This window comes from Trachemys scripta, chromosome 16 (assembly GCF_013100865.1).
Source record: "Trachemys scripta elegans isolate TJP31775 chromosome 16, CAS_Tse_1.0, whole genome shotgun sequence".
Classification (NCBI taxonomy): domain Eukaryota; kingdom Metazoa; phylum Chordata; order Testudines; family Emydidae; genus Trachemys; species Trachemys scripta.
In genome coordinates this window covers 7841786-7857583 of record NC_048313.1, presented here as the reverse complement: position 1 = coordinate 7857583, position 15798 = coordinate 7841786, and the positions used below count along the sequence as shown (strand labels likewise).

Sequence of the window (15798 nt, the reverse complement as noted above, 5' to 3'; positions counted from 1 at the left end):
TGGGGCATTTTCCCTCTGTGCCATGACCCGGGGGGCTAAGGGGAGTCTCTGGGCTGCTTTGCCCAGCGCAGGGCCCCAGGGCCGGGCGAAGGGGGAAGCTGGAACTGCCCACTGCGGGTGCCTGTTCTCAGCGCAACACTGACACCTCGTGGTCACTTACAGCGTCTCACCCCGTCCCCGTCAGCAGCTGCAGCCCGGGGCCACCCCCCCATAACGTGCTGCCTCCAGCAGCCGGGAGCAGCCAGGTCCCCGAGCAATCCAGCCCCTAGGGACAGAACCCAGGAGTCCTGACCCCCAGCCCCCCTGTTCTAACCACTAGACCCCACTCCCCTCCCAGAGCCAGGGATAGAACCCAGGAGTCCTGGCTCCCAGCCCCCCTGCTCTAACCATCAGACCCCACTCCCCTCCCAGAGTCAGGAAAAGAACCCAGGAGTCCTGGCTCCCAGCCCCCTTGCTCTAACCACTCTCCTCCCAGAGCTGGGATAGAACCCAGGCGTCCGGGCTCCCAGCCTCCCCTCCACCCCACTCTCACCTTTAGTCCAGGGCCCGATCCATCAGACGCAGGGATTGGACGAACATTGGAGGTATGCAAATTGTGTGCAAATCAGCCACAGCTCTGCCCTCCCCCCCAAAAGCACAGGCCTGCCCTGGATGGTGGGAGCCAGTCCCCGCCCCCCCGTTCCCAGCTCCCCCCAGCCGGGGGGCACGGACCTCGTGGTGTAGGCCAGCTTCACCTCGTGGGGATTGCGTCGGTCCGACCAGAAAAGCAGCAGCCGGTCAAAGAGGGGCTCGATATGGGCCACCACGGGACGCCCTCGGGGTAGATCGGCGGGATTGGCTGGGATTTGGGTTCGTTTGATTTGCTTCTGGTTTCTTTACTCGAATCAAGTTTCTAAACTGTTCTCTGTCACCCCCAGAGCTGGACAATTTTTATTTGCGTTTGATTGTAATGAAAACTTGAACTAAGCTCACGAATCTGGAGCTGGGGACTTTAAAAAGAGAGGAGACGGCCAGGCGGCACCGTAAAATCTCCGGAGCCGGAGACGCTGCCAGCGACCAGGCCTGCGGACTCGTCTCCGGCGTGCAAAGGCTGCAGGGCACGAGGCCGTGAAAGGGGCAGCGGAGGCGGGATGGGGCGGCGGCTCGCTCAGCGAGGGACGGCCCGGAACTCGTAGGGGTGCGGCATGTTCCCCAGGCCGCTCATCAGGGGCGAGATGTCGATGTCCTCCGGGCGGACGAGGGGCGTGAGGGTGAAGCGCTGCAGGACGGTGGTGAACAAGAGGAAGAGCTCCATGCGGGCCATGGCCTCGCCCAGGCACACCCGCTTCCCTGGGGGAAAGGAACACAGGGACGGGACGGGCGCGGGGGTCAGAGGCGTTTCAGGATCCATCGCGCCCCACGTCTCGGTTACCCTCCCCCTGCACTTGGGGCTCAGGCGCCTTTAAGACCCTTTCATGTTCCCTGTATTCTGGGGACCGGCCCCCAGGGTCAGTTACAGCAGCCTTGGGGTTGCTCTACCTCATGCACCATCCCCTTTATGGGCCCTGTGGGGGCAGAGAATTCTCACAGCGCAGTGCGCTCCGGCCACGACCCCAGTCTGCCCCTACGGGTCCCAGGGGGCACAGAATAGCCCCAGCGCCATGGGCAGTGGGATCATAGGCTGAGGGAGGCTGTGCCTCTCCAAACAGCCTGGCATGGCCCCACCCACGCTCCACCCCCAGGAGGCCCCTCCGGCCGTTCCGGTGCTCTGCCGTGGCTCAGTGGCCGGGCCTGGGGCCGGGCCTGGCCAGCCTACCACTGGGGAGGGCCCTGGACTCTCAGGGGGTCATTTCTGCCCCACAGTGACACAGAGGGAACTGATCCCTCCTCGCCGTGACCCCCAGGCCGTGGAGCCAGGCTGAGTTACTCCATCTGAGGTCGGGGCTGGTCCAGGCAGTCGCATCCTCCGAGGCTGGTGCTGGAGTAGACGCGTTAGGAGAGACTCAACCTGTCCCCCTCCCGCTCCGCGGCCCCGGCCCGGGCAGGCCACACGTACCTGCGGAGAAGGCCATGAAGGCATCATGCTTCCGGAAGCCTCCGCTCGGGTCCAGGAAATGGGCCGGGTCGAATGTGGCCGGGTCTTTGAACTGGGCGGGGTCGTTGTGGACAGAGAACAGCAGCGGGAGCACATTGGTGCCCTGGGCAGGGGAAACACACAGCTCCAGTGCACGTATCCAAGGGATCTCTCCGTCCATCCAGCTATCCCTCCGTCCGTCTGTCTGCCTACCTATCCATCCATCTCCTGCTTATCCATCCATCTTGATGTCCATCTAGCTTTTAATCCATCCATCTGTCTTTCTGTCTATCCACCAACGCTATCTTGACCGTCCATCCATCTCTGCCCAGGCACGGCTGGATAGAGTCTGTCTTGGGTGGGGACTTAGAAAAACTGTCCCTTGCAAATTGTCCCAGCCCTCTGGTTCTGTGATTCTACATCCACCTGGCTTCTCCACCCACTCACCCGTCTATCCACACATCTGTCTGTCTGCCCATCCATTGACTCGTTCTTCTGTCTGGCACCGGTGCCGCCATCCGTCCGTCTTGTCTATCCATCCGTCCTCCTCAGTCTGTCTGTCCACTTATCCAACGATCCACCCTCTAGCCATCTGGATCATTTTCTGTCCTTCCACCCCGTCCATCCATCCATCTGTCCATCTTTCGTCTGTCTACCCATCTACTGACACGTCCCTCAGCCTTTCCAACCATCTATCTTTCCATCCCTCCACCTACTTGTCTATCTACCCATCCATCTATCCACCCATCCTATCTCTCCATCCCAACTCACGCCCCTCTCTCTGGCCACCCACTCAGCCACCCGTCCGTCCATCCATCCAACCCATTTGCCAGTCTAGCCAGCCATGGTTCCAGCCGTCTGTCCCTCTCCGAACACCCTTTGGAAGCTGACAAGGGGGAGATTCCAGCCCAGGGGGGAGAGACGTGTTTTCTTGCTCGAACACGGGGAGGAGGGAAATCCCGTTACCTCTGGAAGCAGGAAACCCCTAAAGTGGGTGTCCCGGGTCACCGCGTGTGGGAGCCCCATGGGGACCACGTCGCCAAAGCGCTGCACCTCGTGGATCACGGCGTCGGTGTAGGGCATGCGGCTCCGGTCCTCTACCGATGGGCTGCGGTGCCGCCCGATCACCTGGTCGATCTCAGCGTGGACTTTGGCTGGGGGGAAACAAGCGGGGTGGGAAGCGGTTTCTGGGGGGGACGGGGCAGCCTGACATCTCGGCTGGTCACGCAGGCAGCAGGGACACGCTCGGTCTGGAGCTGGTGACCTCTGAGACCTGGCTGGCGAGTTCTACACCTGCCCTTTTAAAATACTGACAGTGGCTTGGATCCCGATCTCAGTGTGATGCGACCCCCCATAAGGCTTTATGGAATATGCTGATGAATGTCTCTATGACATAACTAGAATCTGTTTTATGCTACACATGCCATGTAACATCTCTCTGTACAGGTTATGATCTATTGAATACATTCCTCCTGATTGTAGGCATGTATCGTTTTTGTCCTCGAAGTTAGGAATATTGGCTGTATACTTGATTGATTTCTACGGAGAAAGAAATGTGCAAATTAAATGCCCAGTCAAGAACCACTTAAGCCAACAATCAACTCGAAGATGCCAGTCCACATCGGGGCTTTCCCAGGAATGTGGCTTGGCTGGTAAAAACTGAGTCACTCATGGACATGTGACTTCCCCATGTGACTCCAAAACTCCATCTTGGAGCTGGACTTTGCATAGGAATGAGGAGGGGGTCTCCACCCGCAAGAGAAGCAGACCCCTGGGAGACCCCTCAGTGTCTGAAAGAAACTGGAACAAAGGACAGTAACTACAGGGGTGTGAGTGATCGCTGGACCCAGACTAGCAGGAGACTAGTCTGTAAAAGAAAGCTTATTGGAACTGGTGAGGTTTTTATTTTACTTGGTAATTCACTTTGTTCTGTCTGTTACTACTTGGAACCACTTAAATCCTACTTTCTGTATTTAATAAAATCACTTTTTACTTATTAATTAACCCAGAGTATGTATTATACCTGGGGGAGCAAACAACTGTGCATATCTCTCTATCAGTGTTATAGAGGGCGAACAATTTATGAGTTTGCCCTGTATAAGCGTTATACCGGGTAAAACGGATTTATTTGGGTTTAGACCCTACTGGGAGTTGGGCATCTGCATGTTAAAGACAGGAACACTTCTGTGAGCTGCTTTCAATCAAGTCTGCAGCTTTGGGGCACTTGGTTCAGACCCTGGGTCTGTGTTGGATGGGCATGTCTGGCCAAACAAGACAGGGTGCTAGGGTCCCGAGCTGGCAGGGAAAGCAGGGGCAGAAGTAGTCTTGGCACATCAGTTGGCAGCTCCCAAGGGGGTTTCTGTGATCCAACCCGTCACACTCAGCTCCCCAGGGTCAATCCAGAGTCACCCCTGACTGCAGTGGGGGCAGGGCCGGATTCTGATCTCAGCCCGCTTGGGGCCAATCCGGAGTCACCCCTGACTGCCGTGGAATGGAGACCTGGCTTCAGTTCCCAACTCGGACACAGACTCCCTGTGTGCCCTTTGGACAGTCACTCGACCCTGCCCCCTGCCCAGTTCCCCCTGTGCACAAGGGGGGAACCATCCACGCCCGTGGCTCACCCTGGATCTCCGGGTACTTCATGAGGAGCAGGAAGCCGTAGCGCAGGGTGGTGCTGACGGTCTCCGTGCCCACGAAGAACAGGTTGTGCGTGGTCATCACCAGGGTCTCCATGTGGAAGTAGCTCAGCGGGTCCTGGTTTTCCTGCAAGGGGAGGCACCCAGAATTCGAACCCGCAGCACTCGGTATCTCCCACCATCTCCCCTTAGTGGTGGCTCCACGGATGCAGTTTCTGGGTCTACTGCTGCTGCCGGGCGAGGGGGCTAATCCTTTAGCTCAAGGAGCCGAGCCGGACGCTGTTAGCCCCACATCTCCCCGGTTCAAAGCCCACGGCTGGTGACAGCCTCTCTGAACAGCCAGGGGCCCCGTAATGCTGGACTTTCAGGACCTGTGCTATATTCAGCAGAGGCAGCATGCACTTCTCGTTAGCACGGGGGCCGGGGGAAAGGACTGGGGTCTAGTGATTAGAGCACAGAGCTGGTCTTTGGGACTCCTGGGTTCTATCTCCAGCCCTGGAGGGGAGTGGGGTCTAATGGTGGAGGGGGACAGAGTCAGGACTCCTGGGTTCTATTCCTGACCTGCTGAGTGACCTTGGGCAAGTCACTTCCCCGTCCCGTCCATGCCTCAGTTTCCCCCACTCTAAGCTGTCCTGCCTCCCAGGGTGGTGCGTCACGCGAACTAAGCCGTGAATGTTTGCAAAGAGCTCCCAGGGACACCTCAAACCGCGATTCTCTGGCAATGCTGCCCGCATCGAGGGCAGGGCTGTGAGAACGTGATTCCAGAAAGCCTTTGACAAGGTCCCTCACCGAAAGCGCTCACGTAAATTAAGCTGTCATGGGATAAGAGAGAAGATCCTTTCATGGATTGAGAACTGGGTTAAAAGAAAGGGAACAAAGGGTAGGAATCTATGGTAAATTTCAGAATGGAGAGGGGTAACTAGTGGTGTTTCCCAATGGTCAGTCCTCGGACCAATCCTAGTCAACTTGTTCATAAATGATCTGGAGAAAGGGGTAAACAGTGAGGTGGCAAAGTTTGCAGACGATACTAAACTGCTCAAGATAGTTAAGACCAAAGCAGACTGTGAAGAACTTCAAAAATATCTCACAAAACTAAGTGATGGGGCAACAAAATGGCAAATGAAATGTAATGTGGATAAATGTAAAGTAATGCACATTGGGAAAAATAATCCCAACTGTACATACAATATGATGGGGGCTAATTTAGCTACAACGAATCAGGAAAGATCTTGGAGTCATTGTGGATAGTTCTCTGAAGACGTCCACGCAGTGTGCAGCGGCGGTCAAAAAAGCAAACAGGATGTTAGGAATCATTAAAAAGGGAATAGAGAATAAGACGGAGAATATCTTATTGCCCTTCTATAAATCCATAAATCTCGAATACTGTGTACAGGTGTGGTCTCCTCATCTCAAAAAAGATATACTGGCACTGGAAAAGGTTCAGAGAAGGGCAACAAAAATGATTAGGGGTTTAGAATGGGTCCCATATGAGGAGAGATTAAAGAGGCTAGGAGTTTTCAGCCTGGAAAAGAGGAGACTAAGGGGGGATATGTTAGAGGTCTATAAAAACATGAGTAATGTGGAGAAAGTGGATAAGGAAAAGTTATTTACTTGTTCCCATAATATAAGAACTAGGGGCCACCAAATGAAATTAATGGGCAGCAGGTTTAAAACAAATCAAAGGAAGTTCTTCTTCACACGGCGCACAGTCAACCTGTGGAACTCCTTGCCTGAGGAGGTTGTGAACGCTAAGACTATAACATGGTTTAAAAGAGAACTGGATAAATTCATGGAGGTTAAGTCCATTAATGGCTATTAGCCAGGATGGGTAAGGAACAGTGTCCCTAGCCTCTGTTTGTCAGAGGGTGGAGATGGATGGCAGGAGAGAGATCACTTGATCATTACCTGTTAGGTTCACTCCCTCTGGGGCACCTGGCATTGGCCACTGTCGGTAGACGGGATACTGGGCTGGATGGACCTTTGGTCTGACCCGGTATGGCCGTTTGTCACGGAGTATCGGGGAACTCAGGGCCCTGCACCCCCGGCTTCCTGCGATTCACCATGACTCTCAGCCAGCCAGTAAAGCAGAAGGTTTATTTGGATGACAGGAATACAGTCCAAGACAGGTCTTGCAGGCACAGACAACGGGGCCCCCCCCTCAGTTAGGTCCAGCTTGGGGTCCCAGGGCATCCCAGCCCACCCCCCTTTGGGGGGTCAGAGCCATCTCTGCCTCCCAGCCATCTCTCCAGCCCGCTTCCAACACTCTGCCTTCAGCGACCCTTCCCACAGCCTTTGTTCAGTTTCCCGGGCCAAGGTGTCACCTGGCCTCTAACCCCTTCCTGGGTTCTCATGTTACACGCTCAGGCATTCGCCTTTGGGCAGACTCCCATCCCCCAATGCAGACTATCCCAGCCACACTCCCCTGTCAGCATTCACAGACCACAGTAAGAACAGTCCCAGTTCGTCACATCTCCCCCCTTCGAGACCGAACTGAGCAGGGTCACTTTAGCCAGTGACCCGGGGAAGTTCGAACCTACCCCCGTTCCCATGGATGCCCCCGCATCCCTCCCATTCCTTGGTGAGAATTACACCAGGCCCCTCCAGTTTCACGCCCCCCCTTAGGTCGGGGGTGCTTGATGGCACTCGCCGTTCGCATGTGGGGAGGTTTATGCGGCCTGTGCCCTTTTCCCACCCCCATACCTCTGGGGTTCCAACTGGGCTGGGGTCTTCTCCCAGCGCTCCAGTCTGGAGGTCTGTGCTTCGGGCTCTCTTGGTTTAGAGCCGCCCTTTTAACCTTGGCCACCCTCCGGAAAGGATCCTTTATGCTGGGCAAGGGTCCTAAAGCTGTTTTCCCCTTGTCCCAGGCCTTCCTCCCCCTCTGACAGGGGTCACAGGATCCGCAGTACTGTTGGACAGTAACAAAGACCCCAGGCCAGTAAAAGCTCCGTAGCAGCCTCTGCTGGGTACGCCAGGTTCCCTGGTGCCCTGAGAGAGGAATGTCATGGGCCCGGCACAGCAGCTGGCGGCGATACTTCTGGGGTACCACCAGCTGCCTCCTGATCCCCCCTGACTCCATTTNAAAGGACTGAATGACCCATCCCAGCTGGGGATGTTCCAGAGACTTGATTTGAACCTGCAGTTTATTTCATCACTGCTACAAGCCTGAACCAAGAACTTTGCCATTACTGTATGTAATTGATTCCATTTATCCAATTCTAGCTCTCATCTCTATCTTTTTCCTTTTATGAATAAACCTTTAGATTTTAGATTCTAAGGGATTGGCAACAGCGTGATTTGTGGGTAAGATCTGATTTGTATATTGACCTGGGTCTGGGGCTTGGTCCTTTGGGATCAGGAGAACCTTTTTTCTTTTACTGGGGGATTGGTTTTCATAACCATTCGTCCCCATAATGAGTGGCACTGGTGGTGATACAGGGAACATGGAGTGTCTAAGGGAATTGCTTGTGAGACTTGCGGTTAGCCAGTGGGGTGAGACCGAAGTCCTCTTTGTCTGGCTGGTTTGGTTTGCCTTAGAGGTGGAAAAACCCAGCCTTTGGCTGTAACTGCCCTGTTTTAGCAATTAGTCCTGAATTGGCACTCTCTGTTGAGTCCCACCAGAACCGCATTGTTACACCCGGGACAGCCGGTTTTGGCTCAGAATTATACTTCTGGAGCTAAATGGGTCCCTGCCACTGTCATCGCTCAGACGGGAGCCGTTTCCTACACAGTCCGGACTGCAGAGGACCTCACCTGGCGGCGACGTGTAGATCAGCTGAGGCCAGGTCACACCAGTCCTCAGGACACATCTTCAGTTGAGTTGCCTGATTTCACCACCTCCGGCGAGACACCGAATCGAGAGTCCCCTCTTCCTGACTTTTCCCCTCCATTACTGCCAGCGGCAGAGAGACCCCCTGCCCGGCACGAGCTGATACCCCATCCTCACCCCTTCGCCCTACGAACCCTCAGCCCATTGTCAGGCCCGCGCCCATGGTACTTTCGGGTGCAACACCAGAAGTTCGCCGTAATCCACCTAGAGACAGCAGACCTCCTTGTCGGCTGGGTCTTTAGCTAGGGCGAACCCACGGTTACGGGGCAAAATAATCCCCGGGGTGTAGCCGGGAACGGAGGCAGTCTACCTCCTTCTCTAGTTTAGTGTTTGTTTCATTTAGGGCACACTCTTATTAAGGGGGGAGGGACATGTTGTGTGTTTGGTTGTCGCGGTAATAGAATCCTGCGTTGCTGTGGCAACCGAGTTAGATTATTAGGGGATAGGCCAGCCAGTTTGGGCTGGCTGTTGGTTAGTCCTGAGCGTGGGAATAAATGGCGGCTCCCAGGTTTGCAGCTCTCTGTGTCTCCCGTGATTTCTTCCTAAACCTGCTGCCCCCCAAGGATAGAACAGATCCAGGGACATGATTCACTTAATATGAACTTGTGCCCCACCCCAGAGGCAGCTGCATCTCAGCACCGGGCCAGGGGTCCCCGTATAACCAGCTCCCTCGCGCCCCACCCCAGAAGTGGCTGCATCTCAGCGGTGCTGCTGGGCCCTGAGATCTCCTAGGCGCTGGAGAAAGGCCCCCAGCCACAGTGCAGTTGCCTCCTTCCCGCCCCACTGCCTGCCCCATGGATTCGCTCCCACTCCCCACCTCCCCCCACCCCAGAGTTCCAGGAAGGCGCAGTGTGTGTGTGTGGGGGGGATTGTAGGTCTCCTGGTAAACAGGGATCGGATAGGCCCAGCCTCCCTCCCCCCGGCTCCAGGCTGGGGGCAGTCAGGGGGCAGGGGGTCCCTTGCCCACCGCAGGGGGCTCGGATTCCCCTCCCCCAAGGGGATTTTCCTGGAAGGCCAACAGGCCAGAGACTGGGGTAAACAGCCCCACAGCTGGGACCCCAACAGCTTCCCCCCCACAGGCAGCCTTCCCACTCCCCCAACACACACACAGCCCCTTCCCCCACAGGGTCACCCCTGGAAACAGCCCTGTGGGAGATGGGATTTCCCCATGAGAATTCAGCACCCACCCCCCCCAATGGGCACTAGGGGGCACCAGGCTGCAGGGGGCAGGGGAGGGGCTCAGTGGGGGGACACCGGGCTGCAGAGGGTAGGGTGGGGATTGGGGTGGGGGGGACACCAGGCTGCAGGGGGCTGGGGGGGCTCGGTGGGGGGACACCAGGCTGCAGGCGGCCGGGTTGCAGCGGGTGGGGGTGTTCAGTGGGGGGACACCGGGCTGCAGGGCTGGGGTGGGGATTGGGATGGAGGGACACTAGGCTCCAGGGGACTGGGCTGCGGGGGGGNGGCAGCCTTCCCACTCCCCCAACACACACACAGCCCCTTCCCCCACAGGGTCACCCCTGGAAACAGCCCTGTGGGAGATGGGATTTCCCCATGAGAATTCAGCACCCACCCCCCCCAATGGGCACTAGGGGGCACCAGGCTGCAGGGGGGGGGGGGGGGGCTCAGTGGGGGGACACCAGGCTGCAGGGGGCGGGGCTCAGTGGGGGGCCGGGTTGCAGGGCCTAGGGGGCACGGACAGCCCCAAACCCCAGCGCAGCGCTACACACAGGTGACATGTAAAACCAGAGACCCCAGGACCTTTCACCGCGAGCACGGGGGGGGGGGGAAGGGGGGTTCACCTTCCGGGTCTGGGCCAAACCCTTCCCTTCCTGCCCTGCACCTGGCACCTCTGCTGGGGGGCTGCCTCCCCCCAGAGCTGGCTGCATCTCAGAGCCAGGTGAGGGCCCCCCCCGGCCATTGCCCTTTTAAAGACCCCGCCCCCCACCCGCAGGGCTGGAGAGTTGCTGTCTCACGTGAGGCAGGTGGGGCAGGCTGGGCCTCCGCCAGCAGCATGTCTCTCCCCCGGCTCGCAGCCAGCCCAGGGGTGATCTAAGGCCAAAGCCAGGGCAGAGCTGGGGCGGGCAGGAGCGCAGGCCTCTGGCAAACCCAGGCGTCCTGAGCAGCCCAGAGCCAGGAGAGAACCCAGGCGTCCTGAGCAGCCCAGAGCCGGGAGAGAACCCACGCGTCCTGGCTCCCAGCCCCACCTGCTCTAACCGGCCCCCCCTCTCCTCCCCTCCCCGAGCCAGGGACAGAACCCAGGAGTCCTGGCTCCCAGCCCCACCCCCGTTCCTACCTCTGCGGCCGACTCAAGCTGTGACCTTGGCCACATCCTTTCCCTCTACTGTGTCCCTGTCCCTGCGCTGGGAAGTGCGGCCCCCAGGCTGGGGCGTTAATTCGCACCAGCGACCCCACTGGGAGATTCCTTCTCCGGGGACCTTACGCACCCACCAGCACACCCCGCCCAGGGGTCTCTCCTATGCCCCAGAGCCACCTGTCCTCGGGCCGAAATGCAGCCACCTCTGGGGTGGGTCACAGCAGCGGCGAGGTTTTGGGGGGGAACAACGCAGCCCAGCACAGCCCCCCAGGGTCTCCAGCACCCGCGCAGACCTCTCGTTGGGCAGCGAAAGGCCTGAGGAGCCGGCTTCCCCTGGAGCTGGGGGGCAGGGGTGGCCGTCGCCTTTAGAAAGGTTAATTCACAAGCACTGGGAAGACAGAGTCCCTGTGCGGGGGCGGCTCTGCCCCCCACTCGAGTCCCCCCCCCCAGTCAAACACCTGTCACGGGGCGAGTGCTCCTACCGGGCACACACACAGCGAATCCGAAGGAAGAAAAGCGAATTTCAACCACCTGAAACCTCCAGGGGGACGCTCTGACCCCGAATCCAAGCAGCCTTCGTTCAATCCCGCAGCCTTTTACAAGGGGCACAGGAGCGTCCACACAGGGGCCGGCTGTTTGGAGCCGGGCCGGCTGGAGCAGGTAAAATCAGCCGTAGGAAGCCAGCCCCTAGGCTAGCACGGAGCCACCCCTAGCGGGCTGTCACCCAAAGGGGCTGAGAAATCGACAGTGGTTTGAGCAGAGGCCGGGTTAGGAGGGGAGGAAAATCCCAGGGCCGGCTCCACCCAGCGTCGCCATGATCCCGCTTCCTGGAAGACAGCCGGCAGGTGGGGGGAAGCTGGAGCAGCCGCAGCCCCTCGGGGCACTCCCCCCTCGCCCACCCCAGCCGCCTCCTCCGGGGGGGCTTTTCAGGCAGGAGCCCCCCCTGCTGGCCGCTGCCCAGAGCGCCGGCAAACTGCAGTCACTGCTGGGGAGGGGGCAGCCGTGCAGAGCAGAACAGGGCCGCTCAGTCCCGACCTGCAACCCCCAGCCACAGAGCTGCCGGGGCAGATGGAGCCAGGGGAACCCTCTGCTCTTGTGGGAAAGGGACGGGCGGGGGGGGGGGGGGGAAGAGAAGGGGCTGATCCTGTAAAAACATGGCCCGGCTGCAGGACATGGCCCCCACCCCCAAGGCCCGAGCTAACCCCGCTGCAGGAAAAGGTGCCATGAGGGGAGAACGTGCCCCACACCCCCCCACCCCAGCCCGTGCAGCCTGACCAGAGCAAGGTTGACATGTGACGTTCTTCTCCGCTCCCTGTGGGAACCCTCCTGAGCGCTCAGGCAGGTCAGATCATGTGGCAGTGAGTTCCCCAGACTCGCCCTTCCTTGGAATCCCGTTGAAACGTTTCTTTTCCCCTTGCAGCGCCCGGGCCCTGTTTGTGCAAGAGGGGGACTAACGCCACCACGCCTCCTCAGAGCACGTCCCAGAGGGACCGGAGCATTATCCCTTAGCAGATGGGGAAACTGAGGCAGAGCCTGAAATCAGATCAGGCACCAGCCCCCCCTCCCCTGCGCTCTGCCCAGGCCTGACCCCCGGCTCCCAGACACCCACAAGGGGCTAGTTCCCATTCTAGCGGCGCTTTGGCAGGCCTCCGTCTCCCCTGCTCCGTGAGCCAAGCAGCCCCATGGGGACGGCCTCCCACTCCGTGGGGCAGCCCCCGGGTCCTGGCCTGGGGGAAGGATGGCCACAGTCCTTTCCCGCTGAGTGGCCCACGCAGCCAGCTTCAGGCCCAAGGCGGCCCCGGAAAGCCAGAGGCGTGGGGGGGGCCGACCAAGGGGAGCAGGTGCCAGCCCCGGACCTCAAACCAGCAAGCGGCCGGGGGGGGGGGGGTGCTGAGGGGCAGCAGGATCTGAGATCAGGGGAGGCAGATTAATGATCCCCCCGCTGGCATTAAAACCATAGGGAGAACACCGGCAAAGCGGGGCCAAAATATGGGCAGTGGGAGCCTGGAAAAGGGTGCTGGCCCTGTGGCCCGTGGGAAGGGCACTGGGAACAGGGGCGTGAGACCCCAGGGACCCCAGCTCAGGGAGTCACTAGCCCCCCCCCCCCCGGCCCACTGAAGGATGCCCTCGTGTGGCAAGAGGCAGGTGTTCAACCCCAGCGGCTCCAGTGTTGGGAGGAGCCCGGGGGGAGGAATCTGCTCCCCAAGGAGCAGGGTGCAGGGCCCGAGCAATCCCCAGCCAGGTCGGCCTCCTGCAGCCCCCAGCTGCTGCGGCCTTGGCTTTACGCCCTACTCGGAAAGAGAAGCTGCGGCCCCTGGCCCCACCCAGCGCCGAGCCAGGGCTGGCTGCAGCTCCCCGGGGTCCCCATCAACGCTCAGCTCCCTTGAACTCCGCTGGCGTTAAGCACGTGCTGCGGGGAACCAGAGCTTGGACACGGGGTGGATGCGAAGGCTGGGGGGAGCTGGGATTCAAACCGGCCGGGAACTTTGGAACATGCTGCCACCAGAGGCAAGAAGCCCCCTCCAGGGGACCCTGGGCCCAGCCCCGCAGGGAAGAGTCACCCCCCCCCCCCCCCGCCAGCCCGGGAGCGTTCACACCCGTGTTCCCCTGGGAAGGCCACAGGGCCGGGGCCAGCCCCCCTGCCTGTGAGATGGGCGGACGGCCGCTCGGCTCCACCTGGCCAGCTCCGGGCGCACCGTAGCTTTGCAAATATTAAAAGGTGGCAGCCCAGCCTCAGGAGATGAAATTCCCAGCTCTGACTCCCGGGCTGTGGCATCACGGGCGAGGCCCTGGCTGTCTCTGCTTCCCCAGACCCAGCTCGGCCGCCCTGCGGCCTGGCCCGTCAGCTCCTTGCGGTGAGGACTACGTACAGCGCTGAGCGCCGAGCAGAAGCGGACCGCGGCCGGGCCCCTGGTCAGCAGCAATAAGATGCCAGGAGGCCGGAGGTGGAAAACATTAATACTTTATGAACGAGTCACATTTTCACAGCCTGAAGTCGGAGGGATTTTTCTTTTAAAGAAGAAATTTCACAGGGTGTGAATTATAAACCGGGTTGGATCCAGCCATTTCTCCCCACCCCACCCCAGCGTCAGGAGCTGGAGGGAGCCGCGCTTGTGTCCTCCCCCCAGCGCCCCGGGACGGGCCAGGCAAGAGCCGAGTGCGAGGAAAGCCAAAGGCCGCAGCCTCCCGTCCTCCCCCACCTAATAAATAACAGCAGCTTCAGCATAAAAACAGACGGACCCATCAGAGCTCACAGCCACACGGCCGGGGGTCACCCCACCTCTCCGAACAGCGGCCCCATCGTTGCTCCCCTCCCCGCTCCCGCAGGAGCCTTTCAACGGACACAGCCTGATCCAGGGACAGACGCCCCCCACGGCTCTCTGGAGCCACGTGAAGGGGACTTGCTCAAGACGATGTGCTGGGCTCCCCGTCCCCCCACCACACACAGCACTGGCCCCAGGCCACACAGGAGGGCCTCACCGTGATACTCCATTTGATCCACCCCCGGCCCATCGGAGAATGTCAGGACAAGAGGCGGGCGGTAGTAGCTGACCACATAAAACGAAAAACATTTCAGCTGCGTGTAAATAAAGACCTTGATTGACAACGGGAGGAGCGTTTCTATCTTCTAATGAAGTTTGCAAACGGACATTAGCCCCTGTGGGTGGCACTCTCCAACGGGAGAGGGGACGGCAGCGAGCTGGGGCACGCTGAGAGTGGTCAGGGCAAGGCGGACGTCCGTCAGGCGATGGGGGCGCTGGGTTTTTCATCGTGTTCCCGGTGGAAAACCCAGGGTGGCAGAAGGACGTTGAGCGGAATCTAGCCATCTATCTTTTAACCATCCCCAAACTGGTCAGTATATTAAGCTCAGAAGCTGGGAATGGGCGACGGGGGACGGATCACGGATCACTCCCTGCTCTGTTCCTTCCCTCTGTGGCACGTGGCACTGGACACTGGGCTAGATGGACCTTTGGTCTGACCCGGCCTGGACCTTCTTATGCTATCACCAAGACCCACCGCTCTGAATTTTGCCAAGACATCCGAGTGCTGGAAATTGAAAGACCCCTTCGGCAATTGGCTTGCGAAGGTTCGGTGCTTGAGAAGGGCGAGGTCCCTCGGGCACGGACAAACGGATGGCGAATAAAAGCAAATCCTCTGGGGTTTTAAAATATAGCTCATAAATTCTAGCAAACAGCGATGGCTGGGCAGTGTCCCGTCAATCGCTCGATTCGTCCACAGCCAGAGGCGTTTGGCGTTTTGTAAATCGGAAAGCAGTGCTGACAAACAACCCTCAAGTTACCTCCCGTGGAATCATACGGTTCAGTGTCACCTTTGTTTTTACCTCTGGCAAAAAGCTCCCCCCGCACGTCCAGCGTGCCCTCCTGTCCCAGCTCGGCAGCCAGGAAAGGCCGTTTCTTTTGCTCGAGAACCCGCATTCTCCAAAGAGAGGGAGCTGCGGCTTTCCCTGCAAGCGCTGCTGGGGTGAGAAGGACATTTGAAGTGCAATACACAGACTGCAGGTTTCCCATTTCGTCCCGTCTTACAACACTGCCAGGGGGACAGGCTGCGGCCAAGTTACTTCGATTCACCGTGGCGACCTTCCGGACGGATACGGCCGTTTGGCAACTCGACGAGCCGACGGAACAGAGAAAACCCGCTGGCCAGTTCGGGTTAAAAGCTCGGTTTCCACTGCCGACTGGGCGACGTTTACGCCCAGTCGCATTCGTCTGTGGCTCCGTTTCCGTCACTAACGACAAAAGGGGCGGCGGTGACGCTCTCGCCAGAACTTCAGGCTGGGTAAGTCGCTTGCTAAGGCAGCGCATCATGGACTGAATTGAATTACACACGTTTTGTAAGGGGAGCTGGCGGGCCCCCGGGAAGCCGGGGTGTGCCACATTTGGCCTGTGGGCCGCCTATTGCGTATCACCGGTTTGGCGGTTACCAGGAGGGCCATGCGGGCCATGCGATG

The 15798-nt window shown here is 59.1% G+C and overlaps 1 protein-coding gene across 1 annotated transcript; it reads right to left on the bottom strand.

The window, feature by feature from the left end:
- Nucleotides 1–490: 490 nt before the first annotated feature.
- On the bottom strand, nt 491–15265 carry LOC117888968 (cytochrome P450 2F2-like). The gene is made up of 5 exons (XM_034792765.1): nt 15172–15265; nt 4675–4947; nt 3020–3207; nt 2036–2177; nt 491–1329 (listed from the first exon to the last, which is right to left on the bottom strand). Exons 1-5 carry the CDS (start codon nt 15263–15265, stop codon nt 1148–1150), a joined length of 879 nt encoding a protein of 292 aa, XP_034648656.1. The 3' UTR covers nt 491–1147.
- Between the last annotated feature and the right edge of the window lie 533 nt (nt 15266–15798).